This window comes from Maniola hyperantus, chromosome 8 (assembly GCF_902806685.2).
Source record: "Maniola hyperantus chromosome 8, iAphHyp1.2, whole genome shotgun sequence".
Lineage (NCBI taxonomy): Eukaryota > Metazoa > Arthropoda > Insecta > Lepidoptera > Nymphalidae > Maniola > Maniola hyperantus.
In genome coordinates this window covers 9371359-9389327 of record NC_048543.1, presented here as the reverse complement: position 1 = coordinate 9389327, position 17969 = coordinate 9371359, and the positions used below count along the sequence as shown (strand labels likewise).

Sequence of the window (17969 nt, the reverse complement as noted above, 5' to 3'; positions counted from 1 at the left end):
ATACTCAGGAGTAATTGATTCAAGTCAGAAAACTTAACTTTTGCTTCATTCGCTTATACCTACCTATACCTACTTAGTTCGCAAGATTTTCATATCAAGCTATAGAATATATTTTAGTTTGTAATTTACTTAGTTTACTTCTCAGAAGATTCATTATTTCTTTTGGTTATGTAGTTCGAATGAATTTTGAATTTCTTCCAAATACGTCTCTACATTGGTCACATCATTATAATTATGTACTTGCCCTCGGCGACCTAATTCACTCAATTTTTATCTTAATTCTTTGGAATTAGGTACTTAGGATCAGGATTCAAAAGCGAAGTTGACATAGCTCTGTTTTAATTTCGGAGTCCATTAGTAAAAATATTATCTGTATAATAACTATAATCTGTGATCCTCTTTATATGGGCGGCAAGGGATTATAACATCTGTCAGAATTCTATAACATTTGATGTAGGTAGCGGTGCAACGTACCTATAGTAGTGTTCAGATAAATAAATATTCTGGCATTACAATTTTATTCCTATTATTTAAATTTTTTAAATGATACTTATTTAATTTTTGTATTACCTGTCCTTTGTGTTTTGTGGTACAATAAAGAATACATACATACATACATACATACATTCATATATTTTTTGCATTATGATCTTTTTGTTATGAATCAGAGTTGTCCATGAATTCATTAAAAAATTTGCTGTATTTATTAAATAATCTTCTCAAATCCACAAATGCGCCAGATGCGAGCGTCACTTACACAATACAATAATCAATGCAAACTCTATGACACGTTCGGAATGCATCAAGGCTACTGTAACCAAAACATGAGAGAACGGCTATATCTTTGTGTTCCTTTATGAGTACCACAGCATGGCATCATTCCTCAATGAGGTCTCTCAGTGGGGAGCCTACGGTAGCTCCGCGGTCTCTTTTTGTGCGGCCAACGTTTTATCAAACATGTTAATGGCCGGCTTTATGATGCCAACAAAAGAAGCGTGCCAACGGAGGCGTTAAATCCTTTACGATTTGACGATGATGATCACGAATTTGTCATGGGATCAATTTGGACTCTTGTTACTGCTCATGCGTGTATTGATATCGTATTGACTGTTGGTATTATATTCCTGACAAAAGTATTCTTTTAGGGTTCCGTACCTCAAAAGGCAAAAAGGAACCCTTATAGGATCACATCATTGTCTGTCTGTGTATATGGCAGTCTGTGGTGTCCGTCAAGAAAATCTATAGTACCTACTTCCCGTTGACCTAGAAACATGAAATTTGGCTAGGTCTTATAGTAGAAATCAAGGAAATAAACCAAAAACCATGAATTTATGGTTACATCACAAAAAATGTTTTCAGGAGAAAATAATTAGTATTTTCAACTTACAAAGTTAGAGTAGGTACTATACCAAGTGGGGTATCATAATATGAAAGGGCTTTATCTGTAAATTCTAAAACAGATTTTTATTTATTTTTACGCATAATAGTTTTTGATTTATCGTGCAAAAGGTCGAAAAAATACGACTGTAGTACGGAGCTCTCGGTGCGCGAGTCTGACTCGCACTTGGTGATTTTTTATTAATTTACAATATTATTACACTTTCTTACCTAATAAAAATAAAATATATTTTAAAAAATAACCACACAAACATGCTTAAAAAACTAAATACACATAAACAAATGCATTCAATACATAATCTAAATTACTTGTATAGGTTTGTAAATTTATCTGTGATTCATTTAGGATTCAACTGTCATTTCCAAATTATAGAAAGGGTATAAACCTGGAAGCAAAACAACGACAACTAACAATCACCCACAATTTTTCCATATAAATAAAAACAGTAAAATAAAACACACCATCGAGACATGTGCAATCGATAACAAGGAGAAAAATGGCCAATCAAGCAGTTAAAAGTGATTGAATAAATTCAAATGTCAGTGACATGAAACGAGCAAACCTTAACTATGGATGGAGTTGGCAAAAAAATAAACATTTAAAATAACACACATCAATAAGCAATTTTGATGGAAAAATAATACTGTGCTTAATAATCCTGCGACGCGGGTGTGTAGTTTCATCGTGTGGTCTTCCAGGTTTTAACCCTTTGCCTGCGAGCCGACCGGAATAGTGGCCGAGCCCACCCGAACGTTTCCGAACGTAAGCGAATCCAGCCGAACAAACAAAGCGCGAGCGACTTAGCGACATACCTGTCTGGCGCTTTCATTGACAGGCACCTGAAATGAAGAAAAAAATCCATCCATTTCGTTGAATATTTCAAATTTAAGTCAAATTTTATTGCAATTTATGTCTGACACAGATAAATTTACATGCATTTCCAAGAACTTATAACAGGATATTAATTAGCAGTTGTCTAATCATATTATATTTCCAGGATTAATGTAACCTTATATCATAAAAGTGTAATCAATGAACCGTACAAACAGTTTGCATAGAAAAAAGAGAGAATAAAATGAAACAGAAAAATTAAAAGTAAACATTTGGAAAAAAGGTACAAACAATAATGTGGCAAAAACAGTTAAAAACAACATTGCAAGATGTATTAGGACAGTTGTTAAAATATGGGGTAGCGTGGAACGGCTTGACTCCGATGATATTGGTAGCTCGCACGCGATCCGCCCGTGTTTGCGTTCGCGCTGCGATACGCTGCGCTCCGTACGCTTCCACCGAGTTATTGTTTTATTGATTACATCTCGTAATTGGAGTTGGATATGCACAAAGCAAGACCGACATCATGTCTTATATTATATTAATCTATATACATGATCATAACATTGCCTACTTGTATACCTCTAGGTACTTATCTATTTAAATTATATTAAGTTTGAGTAAAAATTTTGAATATTGTACATAATCATTAATAACTTTGTATAAATTAAGTATTGCTTTATATTTTATCTATTTATTAATAAGTAGCAATAATAATATTTAACTATTTATCTGAAAATTTGATAAAATCATATATTTTTAAAGTTTTCTTGTTTTATAGTACCTACCTACTTATACCTAGTTAGATACCAAATCTTAACAAGATCTTACATAAAAGCGTTGTTACATCTAATACTATTATTGTTCTTACTAAGATTCATTCAAATAATTACTAGATAATTATTTAACTAGCAAAGCTAATAATAAAGTGTGATAATGTTGTAGGTTATCATAGATAACAGAAACAAGGAATTTATAATATTTGAGCTTATATTTCTACTCAGTGGTACTCCAATGTTATTGTTTCATCGTACCTATTTGTCAATGAAGGTAACCTAAGTATTTGCTACAGAAAGGGGGACTCTACTGTCCAGTCACCGACAATTTAAATATTTAATTGTACCTAGTAAGGTATTCCGAGTATTAACTTTTTAAGGTGGCCGAAGTTTCATGAGTGAAAAAACTTGAAGCAATATTATCATGACTATAGTTTTACGATCGCAAAACTATGTCATAACTATGCACCTAAACATATAGATAGCTGTACCATGCAAAGTACATGTACTCACCCTTCCAAACTATTTTATTTAATAGTAGGTAGGAATGATCAATATGCTAAGTAGCGCTAAATTTTCAATATAAGAGAAACAATGGTAGGTATATGAATAAATTGGTCGATTAATATTGAGTCATTACGGTATTGTGCTGCCCTTTCCCAATGGACGAATTATTAGATTATTACCGGACGAGATCACGCAAACGAAATCGTAAAATTAAAGGAAGTCAATTTGATTAAATTGAATCCAATTTCATATACTTCATTTCCTAATAAACCAATCTATTTGCTTTCGCTTTTTATCAATATTTAATTTTGAACATCATCATTTTGACTTAACTTTATCGGTTTGGTTTAATATCTCTACCTATATATAAAAATGAATCGCTGAATGTGTTGCTGATCGCAAATCTCGAGAACAGCTGAACCGATTTCGCTAATTCTTTTTTCATAATATTTCTTGAAGATAAGATCTACGGTACGGTAGAATCACAAAAATGTGGTAGGAACTATTACGTAGTACAATACTATCTATAATTGTATCGTTCCTTAATTTAAACTGTATACCCTACCTATTAGGAGCAAGTTAAAGTTAGGTACATATATAATAAAGTCTTTGGATACAAATCGGTCCAGAAAACTCCAAATAATCGGTATACATACATTTGAAAAAGGGCCGAGTTGAGAACCACCTCCTTTTTGGAAGTCGGTACAAAATAAGATGTCCCGAATTTGAAATCAACTTATTTAAACGAAAAAATTATTAATAAATAACTATATCCGTATAAGCAATGTTTACATTGCATTTCGGACAATACACTTCGCGTGCTTGGCCCCGATGACTATCGCTTTGTGTTACTTCGTCGGCACTCGGCTAGCATTTTTCTCATCGATATTATAATCGACGGCACTCACAACGCAGATATCAGAGCATACACGTAATAAATTCAAAAGAAACGAACTCGAAAAAACCAATCTATCAATATTAGAACACAAAAAGTAATGCAAGTCAGTTAATAATCCTGAATCGGCAATCGACAATGGAAATAAAGTCACAGTCACTTTTTTAATAATGGCAACTCAGTTCTCTTTTTTATCGCCACCCTAGGTTCGTTTGACATTTGAACCGGCTGATGACTTGAGCGCCATGATTGATCGCCGCGACCCACTAAATAAGTGCAATTTAGCGTTTATATTCCCTCTTGTTCAATACAACTTATTATTAGTAATAACCGCATTAACTTTAAGTAGGTATTCTAATAATAACAAAATCAAACATAGGTAATTCATCTTTGATAAAGCCGAAACTGCGATTCTTGGAACACACACAAAAGCTTTTAAAAACAAATTTGTTTTAACATTAACATACAAATTAACTGTTGAAAAGTGACTGGTGTATGGGTATTCATTTGTCAGTCTGCAATGTCATTCAAATCTCATATTTGAAAGATGATAGACATCTGCAGCAAAATGATTTCTGACGCAATCTAATAAAGTTCAAATTAAAATTCCTGTTTCGTGTCGAACCTCAAGATGTTATTCTTATGAAGGTCAATGATATTGAATCTTAAGCAATAGAGAATATGGCTTAAAGTTATATAGAATTTGATTCGAAAACAGAAGTATAATGAGAGACTGCACACAATTTATCATCGAAGCAAGTATCCGCCCAAACCGCAACGAATTCTCTAGTAAATAAATTGACTACAAGACGTTACGTTTAATATATTTTTTACAAAAATATTTGTATTAAATATAATATCTTTATGTCATGCACTAGATTTGTGTAATTTTTTTATACAAGTGCTATCAAAAGTACCTGCTACTCAAAATGTTTTAGAAGTAGCTAGTAAATAAAAAGTAATAAGTAGTATGATATTATAATATTATGTAATAGAGAGGGTCCCATCGTAACAAATAAATTACATTTGACAGCTCGTAAAATTAGATTGATATGTTCTAGGCTACACGGGCAATTGAAAGTGATGCCGGGATGTGGGGGTCTAGGATGCTATTTAAGCCTATTTAATTGTCTGAAATATACTTAATAATTTTTATACACATACATACCTACTACGAAGACAAAAAATTCGATATTCAGTGGTTTCCTCCTACCTATTATATTGATGAATTTAATGAAATTTTTTGAATGAAAATAATACAATAAAACTTCAAGCTAACCTTATCAATAATTACTATAAAAAAATGTTATATTTATAATATGAATTACCTACATTGATCATCAAAAACAATGTTACTTGGTACAAATATAGCGACTGGCAATGATTTCGAGGGTCCTGAAATTACAGAGCTCTCAATTAAAACGAAAAATAATTACTTTCCACCCCTTTGTTAATCTGATTTGTAAATTTATTAATAAAGAGTCGGAGTGCTTATATCTATAAATGTAATTTGAGTATTGTTCCGCAAAATTTCTGAGTTTTTGATCCAAATATTAACCAGATAGGACCTACTTTACTTCAGTAGAATGAGATTTTAGCGTTTAAACTATCGTGAGTGACTCCATTATAGGTAAGTATGGATTAGTCCAGCTGTAGGTACTCACGATTTAGTCAACGTCTGCCCGACTAGTTTAGAACCCATCCGGGGCCTTTTTCACAGCTGTGCTGTGAAAGACCCAGGATGGGTTCGAAACTAGTCGGGCAAACGTCGACTAAATACGTGAGAACAGCAGGAATAATTTATATTTATACTGGAATGAGATTCTTTAAAAAATATAGCTAGGTATTCATTGAAACATAATTTAGATTACAGATTAGGTACTATATTTTTTGTATAGGTAGGTACTCTATCAATGATAGAATCTTATGAGAAGGTACATAGGTGCATTAATGGATAGAATGCCAAGGTTTCTCTAGGGAAAGGCATATTATTGTATTTTAAAAATTCAACATAAACCACAATAATTGAAGAGCTGGCGAACAAGACGGTGTAATCACACTTCTGATCAAAATACTATTTTTCCTTAATCCGAATGTTTTTGGTCTTCTGTATACAAACCTGTACCCTTATTACGAGATTTTATGTCTCACCAACGTTGATAGTATTCGAGTGTCGAAAACCTTCCGCATTCTAGTAAACTGGATCTTAAAAGCCTTGCTTTAAAGCTCAAGTTTGTCTACACATCTATAGCCAGCACCTCAAGCGGAAATGTTGCGAAATTAAAATCAGTGGCATTGAATTTTTGACTTCAGTTCAAGGCTTTTTTGGTCCATTTTACTTTGACGGTATTGTGTTTCGACTCTCGAATTCTAGCAACGTTTGGTGAGACGTTAAATCTTATACTAAGGGTACTGAATTCATTTCCAAGTAAAACGGCCTAAAACATTCTAAGTTCGGGATTATTGCAGTAAAGTTTCAACAGCAGCTTTCATTAAATTTTTTGCTCCGCCTGTAAAATTTTATATCCTGCAATTACACAATTTCGTTCGCCATCTTCTCAATTATAATACTTCAGAGAGTTTTATTTAGGTGCTAGTACTGGAAACATTCATTTACTTTGTATACCTACAGCATCGCATCTCACTCATTTCTCATAACACGTACCTACTGACTACTAAGACTTCGTAAGACTTGGCATCGTAAAAAGTAGTAAGTACCGTAAACAAAAAAGAGCATAGCAACTCTTTTGCTACACCTGCCCCTAAACAAACTTTTGACATCGTTACAAACATTTTTCGAGAAAAATAATTGCGAATTTATCCTCCCGAGGGCATTAATTTTCCGACACTCGCGATTCAACCCTGGAAACAACCCAATTAGTACATTACTTCTTACTTAGACGTCAGGTTTCAGATAAAGGCGCCCTCATACTACTAGTTTCTATAATATTATATTACTAGCTTATGCTCGCAACTTCGTCCGCGTGGACTACACAAATTTTAAGCCCCTTTTCAAAAATCCATTCTTGGTGGATTTTTACATCATAATAGCTATCTGCATACCGAATTTCAGCCAGATCCGTCCAGTAGTATGAGCTGTGCGTTGAGAGTGCCAAAAATCCAACTTTGTTTATTAGCTTCAGCATGGTTTGCAATCAGACACAATAAAATATACTGTTATGAGCTATACATCTTTTCTATATATAAAAATGAATCGCTGAATGTGTTGCTGATCGCAAATCTCGAGAACAGCTGAACCGATTTCGCTAATTCTTTTTTTATAATATTCTTTGAAGTACGGGGATGGTTCTTACAGAGAGAAAATTTTAAAAAAATCCTGAAAAGTAATCGACTGTTAGGCGGTACGAAGTTCGCCGGGACAGCTAGTCGATAATAAAGATTCCTCCATTTAAAATTCACCCAGTTACAGTTTATCAATGTAAATACTAAGTATACGGTTTAGAATTTGCTTATTTCTTAAACTTTAGTAAGCTTAAGCTAAGAAGATTGCATCATAAAACATCGCTTGCACTGTGGTAGCGACCTTAACAAAATTTTCCCCTTTGTTATTGGTCCAGGCGGAAAATCCTTACTTTCCTTATTTATTATAGTCGAAAAGAAATATTATATCTGAATCGTTTAAGTCCTTGCTCGCTCGGTACTTGTAATCCTTAGATTAAAATGTTTGCCTACCTCTTATTAGAAGGGTTACTTTTTCACAAAACGATTAATTATTTGCCTGTTTCGTTCTAAGGTAGTTATAAGTATTAATTAGGTTATATACGTATTCTTTTCAAGGTATGTATCTATTCTTATACGCACTGCTAGGATATGGAACGCCCTTAGCGCATCAGTTTTCCCCTCCACTTGCAGACGCATTCCATCTTAGGCTGCACTTCATCACTTCTTCTTCATCACTTGTCAGCGGGTCTGATTGCAGCCAAGCGCTAGTCAATAAATTAAAAAATATGTATGTACAGGGTGTAGTGTAACCAGAACGCTAGCAAAAACTTAGCGTTATTGTTATACTACCTAAAGACAATCCAATACCAATAACCATTTGCCTCATTATGTAGTTGTAGTGATTAAATATTTTTCAAACCCGCGATGTATAGCGTATAAAACTCGGGTCAATGCCCCACCTACGACGTGGCATTGACTCCGAGTGGCCTACTTTGGCGACGTACGTTGACCTCTAGCGTCAGTCAGATGTTTTATTTGCAATATATCGTGAACAAAATATTACAAATTTTCTGCTGCGACTCTGGCGAATCCCGCGGAGCATATGTATGCGATCACCTTAAATTCACAGTTTGCTAGAATAACATAATTCAAAGACTCACTGGTATCCCTTGTATACAGATCCCAAACTCAAGAAATGAGAGAGGTACAAAACACAACGGGAGCGATTAGCTGCAGGCATCGACCGAGTGCGTGCTCACGATTTATTTCACATAGGCAATATTATACTTCCACTCGAACAGCAACAATTAAAGTGAAATATTCCCTATTTACATATTAACAAGGAATTAAATCGCATAACTGCAATTTATTTACTGCATCGGCATATCGGGATAGTAGTCTGAACAGTTTAAGGAAGATCTTGTCTTAGCTTAGAACCAGTTTGTATTGAATATGATTGGAAACTTTAGCCTAGTTTTAAATAGGTTTGTATTTATAGTAGGTAAATAGCTATTTTAATGATAGGATAGCTAAATCCAATACACCATCTACCTAATAAGTAGGTGCCTATACTTATACAAAATATTGTGGTTCGGACTGAGTAGCAACAAGCAAAATATATAAATCATCATCGATCGCTCATGTGGAGGACATACCTAATAAAATAAAAACTGTCATAGAAAAACCCCCAGTCATGAGTTCACGAATAAGACAGGGAGGAGTGAAGATGGATTTTCAAGCAAGTCTCAAACCAAATGATGACTAGTACGACCTATCTGCTAAAACTTAGCGCCTACGTTATGTACGCAAGTGCTTAGTTTTAGCAGGTACAATAAATTCCTAAGCACAGGAATTTTTAAAAATTAATGTTATCAATTACTGTCAACCAATTACTTAGATCTAACGTGGATCTAACCATTAACATAAGTCATAACCTATAATATACAAAACATGCATGAGGTGATCACTTCATTTTAACTACTTGATGTTAAAGAAGAAAATGATGAGGCCAAGACAAAAATCCTTGAAAACGGGAAAATGTTGCATAAGTAAACCTAACAAGTTTTTACTAAACTGTTGAAATCACGCAATCGTGTAGTAAATCTGATTTTTGACGATTTAAGTAGGTACTTACTCTTATATTAGACAAGATAACATTGAAATATAAAAGTAGGATAACCATCGTACAATACCTTCATATCCATAGATTCAGTCGAAAATATAACTGTATCAAATTAGCCATTTAAAAAATCCATATATCATATTTCCGGCGACTCATAGTTCCGGTTGGCGTACATTTGAACGATATTAAGGCATCAAAACACACGGAGTAAGGAACAATTTGTATAATTCAGGAAACTGTGCATTATGTTGAACTACAACAAATCGCTATACGAAAGCTACTGTTAGCTTTATTATGAAAAGTTAGGGGAGTTTCCTTCCATTTCCTAATTCTAAATGTCTTTAAATATTTATTGCCACTTTTCTCTATTCACACGGTAACAAGAGCGTGATACAAATGCAAAAAAAAAAAAAACCCAGTACGTAGGTACCTACATATAACCTGAGAAATATTTTTTTAAAGATATCAGGATTTTTAGATTAATGCTCATTTCTATTACCTTCCAACAGAAAAGGTGTAGATACAAGAAATTTTGTGGGACGTAAAGATTTGTCTGATTCGGCTTATTTTCTGCAAAAGAAAAATAAGTTTTATACATTCCAAAGTTAGCTACTTACTTAATTATTGTATTACGATAATTGTAGGTAGAACAATTAATTTTGTTACGATAATATATTCTAATTTTCTCAACTCAATACAATGTTGTTAGCACACAACTCAATCAGTGAAAATTACTAATTAGCGAGCACGAGCGAATCGTCCAAGCAATCCGTCTGAAACGGGGCAAGCGAACTGCTATCTAACCGATAAAAAATCTAACGTAACAATGCACTCACTGGCGCCAAGACATACGAACATGATGATAATTACGAGTCTACTAGGCCCAGAGAGCACCGTAAAGCTTCAGATACATTACTGTGTGATGACGCGACTGAAGGTGAATGGATACCGGAGAAAGGTGCAGAGTACAGACATGATTCTCCTTCGTGGCGCTCTGGCTTGCTGCTCGAAGTGTGCTTGATTGGTTGACGGTGGCATTATATGGAGTTGCAAGTTGCAATGCACCACAACACGGTAATGTATTTTCGCCTTAAGAATTTCCCTAAAATAGAAAAATTGTTGTATAATGTCACAGCTATGTACGCTCTTGTATTTATGAAACCCCTGACAATTGACAAAACTACGAGGTAACATAGCCTTATAAATTCCTTGGACTACAAAAGCGCTTTTTCAATAAAAAATTGTTTCTAACTAATTCAGTGAAAGCATCTCTAACAATAATAGTCATCCCGTGTTAATAAGTTTTTATGTAAACGTACTTATGTTATTAAAACCATAGGAATCTTTCCATCGTCTCTCACTCCGTACTGATTTCACCTTGTATACCTACGTGTCGTTAGCAAAGCACATAATTCAGCGCTCTATTATGCTACTTGATGCTAAACAGCTTTTATGTCCCACGGTAAACAAACATGTCGCATTGTGCTTCCATTACAACTAACACGTATTACAGACTAAAGCGCTCGTGTTACTAATTCGACAAACATCTTGACTGTGTGTACAGCGTGTTTGATGTTCGATTGACACGAAACCGCTTACGAAACACAATAATTAGAACTGTTAAGGAATGGAAAATACCTGAGAATTCCGATTGCCAGATAAACCAGCTCGATTGTGTGGGATTGCATATTGAAAAAGCATGCAACAGAGATAAGCGTTACATGGTTGAGCGACGTGAAGGCATCGTCGAGCAGGGGCTAATTGCATTTCCTACTGTGTTACTACTTACTACATGGGTGCATAACGTGCTTTGCCGCTATTTAGATGTACAGTTTTGCTAGACATTTTTATATCTCCGATTAGGTCCTCTATTACATTAATACGCTTCATACTAGTTTATCTACATACATTGGCGATCTGATTATGTTTATAATTAGAGTTCGTAATTATCGTGCAACAATAGTTCTGAAATATTTTAAAATTGCACTCTATTTTATGATAACTGGTAATATAAAACAGATAAACGTAGGTTTAAAATATACATTCGCTGATAGCCAAACTTCCAAATCTGTGATGCCAACGAAAGGGTCCAAGTCCATCGATTCCGGAAACCCGTACCCGTTGACACTCGTAGTCTCCAGTGTGTAAGATTATACTGATCGCATCGTGTACCTAAGTACCTACATACCTATATCCTTTATTATAATGCGAAACTTTGGTGTACCCAGTTCGAGCTGAGATGTTGCCTAGTAAAATACTACTTGTTTGGTCCACTTTTGCACTCTATATGGTTGCAAAACTTGGGTTCTCAAAAAGAAAGCAACTAACCGCCTGCTAGCTTGAATGTGGATCTACAGGAAAAAGGTCAAGATCACCCGCAACAGCTTTACACCTAGCCCCAAGGTACTTTGGTCCAAAAAGAGAGGGAACACATGTCCACGATCATACGGAGAAAGATCCCAATTCTGGCTGGTGTTGAAAGGAAGTATTGAAAGCAAAAGGGCTCAGGTCTACAAAGACGCAAATGGTTGAACGATAATATTATAAAATGGGGTGGACAGGGCTTAGTTTATCATCATCATCCTCATCAACCGATAGACGTCCACTGCTGGACATAGGTCGCTCTTGCAGGGACTTAGTTTCCCGAAATTAAAAGAGGCGGCTTCAGACACAGAAATTTTTCGTATGATGACCGTCAAACGTCGTTTCGAAGAGGGAACGCGATGATGATAAAACTGACTGACATTGAAATGTTACATGTCGGTTTCCCTACAATATAGACCTATTTTGAAAAATCCCATCTAAGTGAAGCCAACTTACCTCCTTGTTAATATACCTAATATGACTCATGATAGTATAGACATAGATTTAATTCATCCGTCCATTTGAAAGACCAAATGGACACCACAACCGCTGTCGGGTATATAAAGTTAATGCACATTATCGCTGCGTCAATCGTGATGACCAGTAACCGCAACCTGTAACCCAAGTTGCGAATGGGCCTTGATTTATTGCATGTATATTTTGCCACTATTGTTATTATGATAAATATTGACCAACAATAATAGTTATAAAATCGTCAGTTTTTTTTTTTTTTTTTTTTAATACAATAAAACTTAAAGCTAGCCTTATTTAATTACTATATAAATCATGACCGCGTGGAATGGTGCCAAGAATACTGACTGCATTTCCGCGCTGGACAGCCAGGCTGATCCGCTGCGCAAAAAATGAGCCAGCCCTTCTGTCACCAGTTGAGGCTATTAATCGCGGTGAAATGTCTCGTAAAAAATTTTTAGCACTAAGACTCCATGGCCCCAGGGTCTCCACGGCAAACGGCACAAAAATGTAACTCTCTATAAGAGAGGCATACTTGCGCCGCTTGCCGTTTTCAGCTGTTTCTGCTGCGGCTCCCGGTCTTGATGCTGTCTTCCTGATATGACACGGGGCCAATGTGTCAACGCAAGTTGCGTCCCACATTAGCGCCCGTCCCCGTTCCCAGGGAACCAGCGTCAATCCATCAGGTCTCTTGCCTGTCAGTTTTACAGAACGTTTAAAAAACTGTAACATATACATATTATATAACTGGTCCATCACCACGTTTAACTTACATAATAATATTATTACAAAGTTAAATCTTAAATCACCTAAAATCAGAACCAATTTAATGACTGAGAAAAAAATTGATTTCAATACCTATAGATACTAAAATAAATGATACCCACGATTTCGCCCGCCGCGTTGGTTTAGATTTTTGAAACCGAATTGGTTAAAAAGTTGCCAATATCACTCTCCAGGTCTTTAAAATTATATCCCTATAGATAAAGTCGTGTCAATCTGTTGCTCCGTTGCGGAGTGATTGAAGGACAAACCAACAAACTTTCGCGTTTGTAATATTAGAATAGAATATTGACCATGTTTTTAGAGTTCAGTTTCTTTATTAGGTATAAACAAACCTTTTAACAAATCATATATATTATGTAGACGATTACCTATATTTATATATTCGTATAAAAACTATCTCATTTTTTAGGGGACCACGTCATTCATCGCGCGAAGCTACACATCATTGACTAATATAAAATTTAAATGACAAAAATATTTGTGTTCATCCCACGATCCATTCTTAAGGGTTTATGTCATCAATCTGATACAAGGCATAACATATCTCATAAGAGACTAAACTTACAAACTCTCAAGTATCTTTTGGCTAATTGGCTCGGACTTTATCAAAAATTTCGATGACATTTACATGGGACCACCTCCGCGAGTCTTTTTAACAAAAAAAGATTGCCAGGTATTGAACACCCGATGTGTCGATGTGTCTTTGTGGTACGAGAACGAGATACGAGATATGAACGACCTTCATATAATATACCTATGACAACCAGATGAAAGGTATTTTTGTATGGAAAAAATTTAAAAATGTAAATGCTGTACATTCTAAAACATATTTTTATTTATTTTTATGCATAACAGTTTTTGATTTATCGTGCAAAATGTCGAAAAAATAAGACCGTAGTACGATGTACATCTTACTACAGTACAGTACGATGCAATGGTATGAAATACGAAAGCCTTCGCTTGCGAGGCCGACTCGCACTTGACCGGTTTTTTTCGATTTTTAAACACATCGGATAACAAATCGAATCCATATTAATCGTGAGCAGCATAAGAAACAAGAAAAGATATTATTGCCCAAGAAAAATCTGTCAAGGGTCAGAGTTGCCGAACTTTAAAGCTTCAGAATTCAGGCAATATACCTACTCATCGGCTAACCGAACGAATTCGATAACAATCGAGAGGACTAGGAGGAAGTTTTCAGTTTAACTTCTTCTGATACCTAATATATCATTAAAAATATTTGAAAATTACACATTAGGTAGGTATAGCACTTCACACCTAGTAGATAGGTACCGATATCTTGGCCACACACGTCGTCATTAGCATATTATTATAACATAATTTTCGAAATATTCAAATTATTACTATAAATTTCAAGTGCGGCAACCTTTGTCCTCGACAAACAATAAGTAAAGACTAAAGAGGCCTATTCATAAATTTTTCCCGTATATGATAAGGGCAGATTAGGCCACCGGAATAGCAGGATGCGCAGCTAATCTTGTTTGCTCTACATTGAGCAAGTGTGTACTTGTGTAAAAATTCTATAACCACGAGATAATGAAAACTTTGTGTAACATATCTTATAGATCATGTCACAAAACACTCATCATCATCATGATCAACCCATTGCCAGCTCACTACAGAGAACGGGTCTCCTGTCACTCTCAGAGTGAGAAGTGTTTGGCCATATTTTATCACGCTGGCCATGTGCGGATTGGTAGACTTCACACACCTTTTAGAACATTATGAAGAACTCTCAGGCATGCAGGTTTCCTCACGATGTTTTCTTTCACCGTTAAAGCAAATATCCGAAAAGTTAGACGTCCGTGCCCGGGATCGAACACCCAACCTCCGATTAGAAGGTGGTCGTCCTAACCACTAGGGCCTAGGCTATCACAGCTTTACAAAACACTACATAAGTAAATTTCAGTAAGATATTTCGGAAAAATTCTATTTAGCTACGTCTACACTATGCCATCTAACGTTCAAGTGCTATCAAAATGCAATTAGAATTCCCATGAAATGAACTCAAATAAAGCAAACGGTAACAAAACAAAGAGCAATACGAACTGGTGCACTGGTATAAATCAAGTTTTTCAATGAGCTTTATGCATTGAATATCAGATATCTAGTCTATTAGCATGTTTACACGCAACCTAATGTACACTAGAAATGTGTACAATGTATAGGCACAATACAAAACTATTCCGTGGACAATAGAGACATCTGATTCGTAACAATGCATATGTATAGGAATTTTAATTGGAAATATGAGCGAATGTAACGCTGTTGTGATTTAGTACCCTTTCTATCCTGTCTTCGCTAGATTCTTGTAGTTATGAACGTTTTATTAACATCGATTTCTATTCACGGCTCACTCTGAACAGTAATTATTAGATTTTACAAACAGCTAGTTTGTAACTTGTAAGTCCCTATCTCGAGATCTAAAATAATTATAATGATAAAGATCATGTCGAAATTTTTATGAATTTATTTACTACACATTAAAACTAGATGATGCACCCGACTTCGTTCGCGTGGGTTGATTTTTTAACATATTTCCTTGGCAACACAAAATTAAAAGAAAATTAACGATGAGTCAATTACACCCTAAAACAAAATGGCGCAGAATATCTGTTATAAAAAACTGAGCCAAGGGTTGGCGAATTTCTTTCCGGGTCTGTTCATTTATTTAATTAATCACATTCTTATGTTTGGGGCCATTGGGGGCCTCCGTCCGAATGTCCGAATAATTTGAGTTCTTTCTGATCACGCAATAACTTGATACCGTTAGTAAAAAAAATATTAAATAGATTAATGATTATACTTAATACCTACCTGTTTATGAAAAAAAACATCGATTTTATTTTTTATAAATGTAGGTATGTAATGTTTTAATTGGTTATATTATTTGAAAAATGAAGTACAATGAAATTACGTAAAATAGATAGGTACCTACTTATTTTATTTGGACTAATTCTGCATGTTGTAAAATGTAAGTATCTACATCTACATCAAGAAAAACGGTTTTAAGCTGTTCTAAAATGCCTAATTATGAAAAATTCAAAGGCATATTCAATATTTTGGTATTGAAATGATGTTTTGGAAGGGTTCGTATTACGAGTCACTTTGCAACAATCTCGCTTGTAATTATGTTAGTCTGACAAAAATGGGGGCGCTTTGTAGAGCTACGTGCGAATAGACATGGCCAATATTGTATTTAATTTTAAGCAGAAAATTTTATTTTAATGTAGCAGATAAAAAAAAATCATTAAAGTAACCTATACCTATAAAATCAAGTCGAATCGACTATTCTCTAACACTTTAAATCTGATTGGAAATGCATACTGACTAAATGCAATTACTAATTCTTACATACTTTAAACACACAAAATAATATTAAAATTGTACCTATGGAAAAAATAAAGTAAAGCCGTGTATTTATTTACTGGTAGACAAATGCGACGCAATACAATATGCTGTTTGAAACATTAGCATCGGCATCACGACTTCATATTTGGAAACAAAGTCAACAACGTTGTCGATGATGATGTATGGACAATTAATAATATGGATTAAAATATCGCGGGCCATCATTTCGAGCAAAGTTGCACGATATCCGGAGACATATTGCGTGGTGACATGTTCTACGACGAAAAATACGAAAAATAAATTATTTCTTAGTAATTATTAGATAGAGGGTCTTCCAAAATTCGTAAAATCCACATCCACTGTTAGTTTTAAGTTGAATTTAAATTATCTATTTAATTATAAAAGTGTGTTGAATTTTTATGAAGTCACATAATGTACTTCATAGAAGTTCCTAATACTAAGCGTGCGTTTTGATGTTTGATAAAAAGTTGCTGATTTTACTAATTTCATGTCATCCCTATCGTCACCTAGTGACCACACAGCTTTTAAACATCTAATCATACGTATTATAACCTCTATTTAATTCATAGCTCTACCACACTTATAGCTAAAACACACACAAAAAAGAAAAAAGAAATAAAAACTGCCAAATCATATTGCTGTTACATCTCGAATGGTCCTTTTTATTTCAATTTTGAGGGTGCGCTAAACGTTTGAGCGAACTCTATTATTTGGTGTACTGTGCCGTCGTGACGTAAGCACATTCGGCACTCAACAGCCGTTTGTTATTAAATGTAATAATGTATTTCATAACGTATTCATATCTGCAATCTCAATGGATATGCCAATTTCATTATTTTGGCTCCCCGAGAGTTACATTTGCCGCTTTTTACCACATGGCGAGTGCTTTTTATAACATTTATTTACAAATCCATTAGTGTCGAATTTCATATAGAGTATGTCTTTTAATACATTTGAATACATAAATATGAGTAAAAATTACATGAACATACGTTAGCATAACATAAGTTAAGTTTAAACTGAACTTTTATATTAAGTAGGTATACATAACCTAGTCCTATAAACTTAGGTAGGTAAGTGCTTCAAATATTTCATACTGTTCTTCCAACTTAATCTATTATGACTACATAACGGAACCTTCAGTTAATATCAACAAGAAATGATTCATTATTCCTTTCTTACGCATAACGTCATTTTCTATTTACAACAAAATGTTTCATTTGCATAATAGCTTTTTTTCCT

At 34.6% G+C, this 17969-nt stretch overlaps 1 protein-coding gene across 9 annotated transcripts in view; it reads right to left on the bottom strand.

Annotated features, from left to right (window-relative positions):
- The window catches only part of dac (dachshund family transcription factor), a 203302-nt gene that overhangs the window by 158696 nt on the left and 26637 nt on the right, over positions 1 to 17969 (bottom strand). For 6 of the 9 annotated variants that reach the window (XM_069500182.1, XM_069500184.1, XM_069500183.1 and 3 more), the window contains exon 2: positions 2212 to 2238. The exons of the other annotated variants lie outside the window; for them this stretch is intronic. In XM_069500182.1, the coding sequence (XP_069356283.1) occupies positions 2212 to 2238 (27 nt within the window). The remainder of the gene's footprint in view (positions 1 to 2211; positions 2239 to 17969) is intronic. 9 annotated transcript variants of the gene reach the window in all.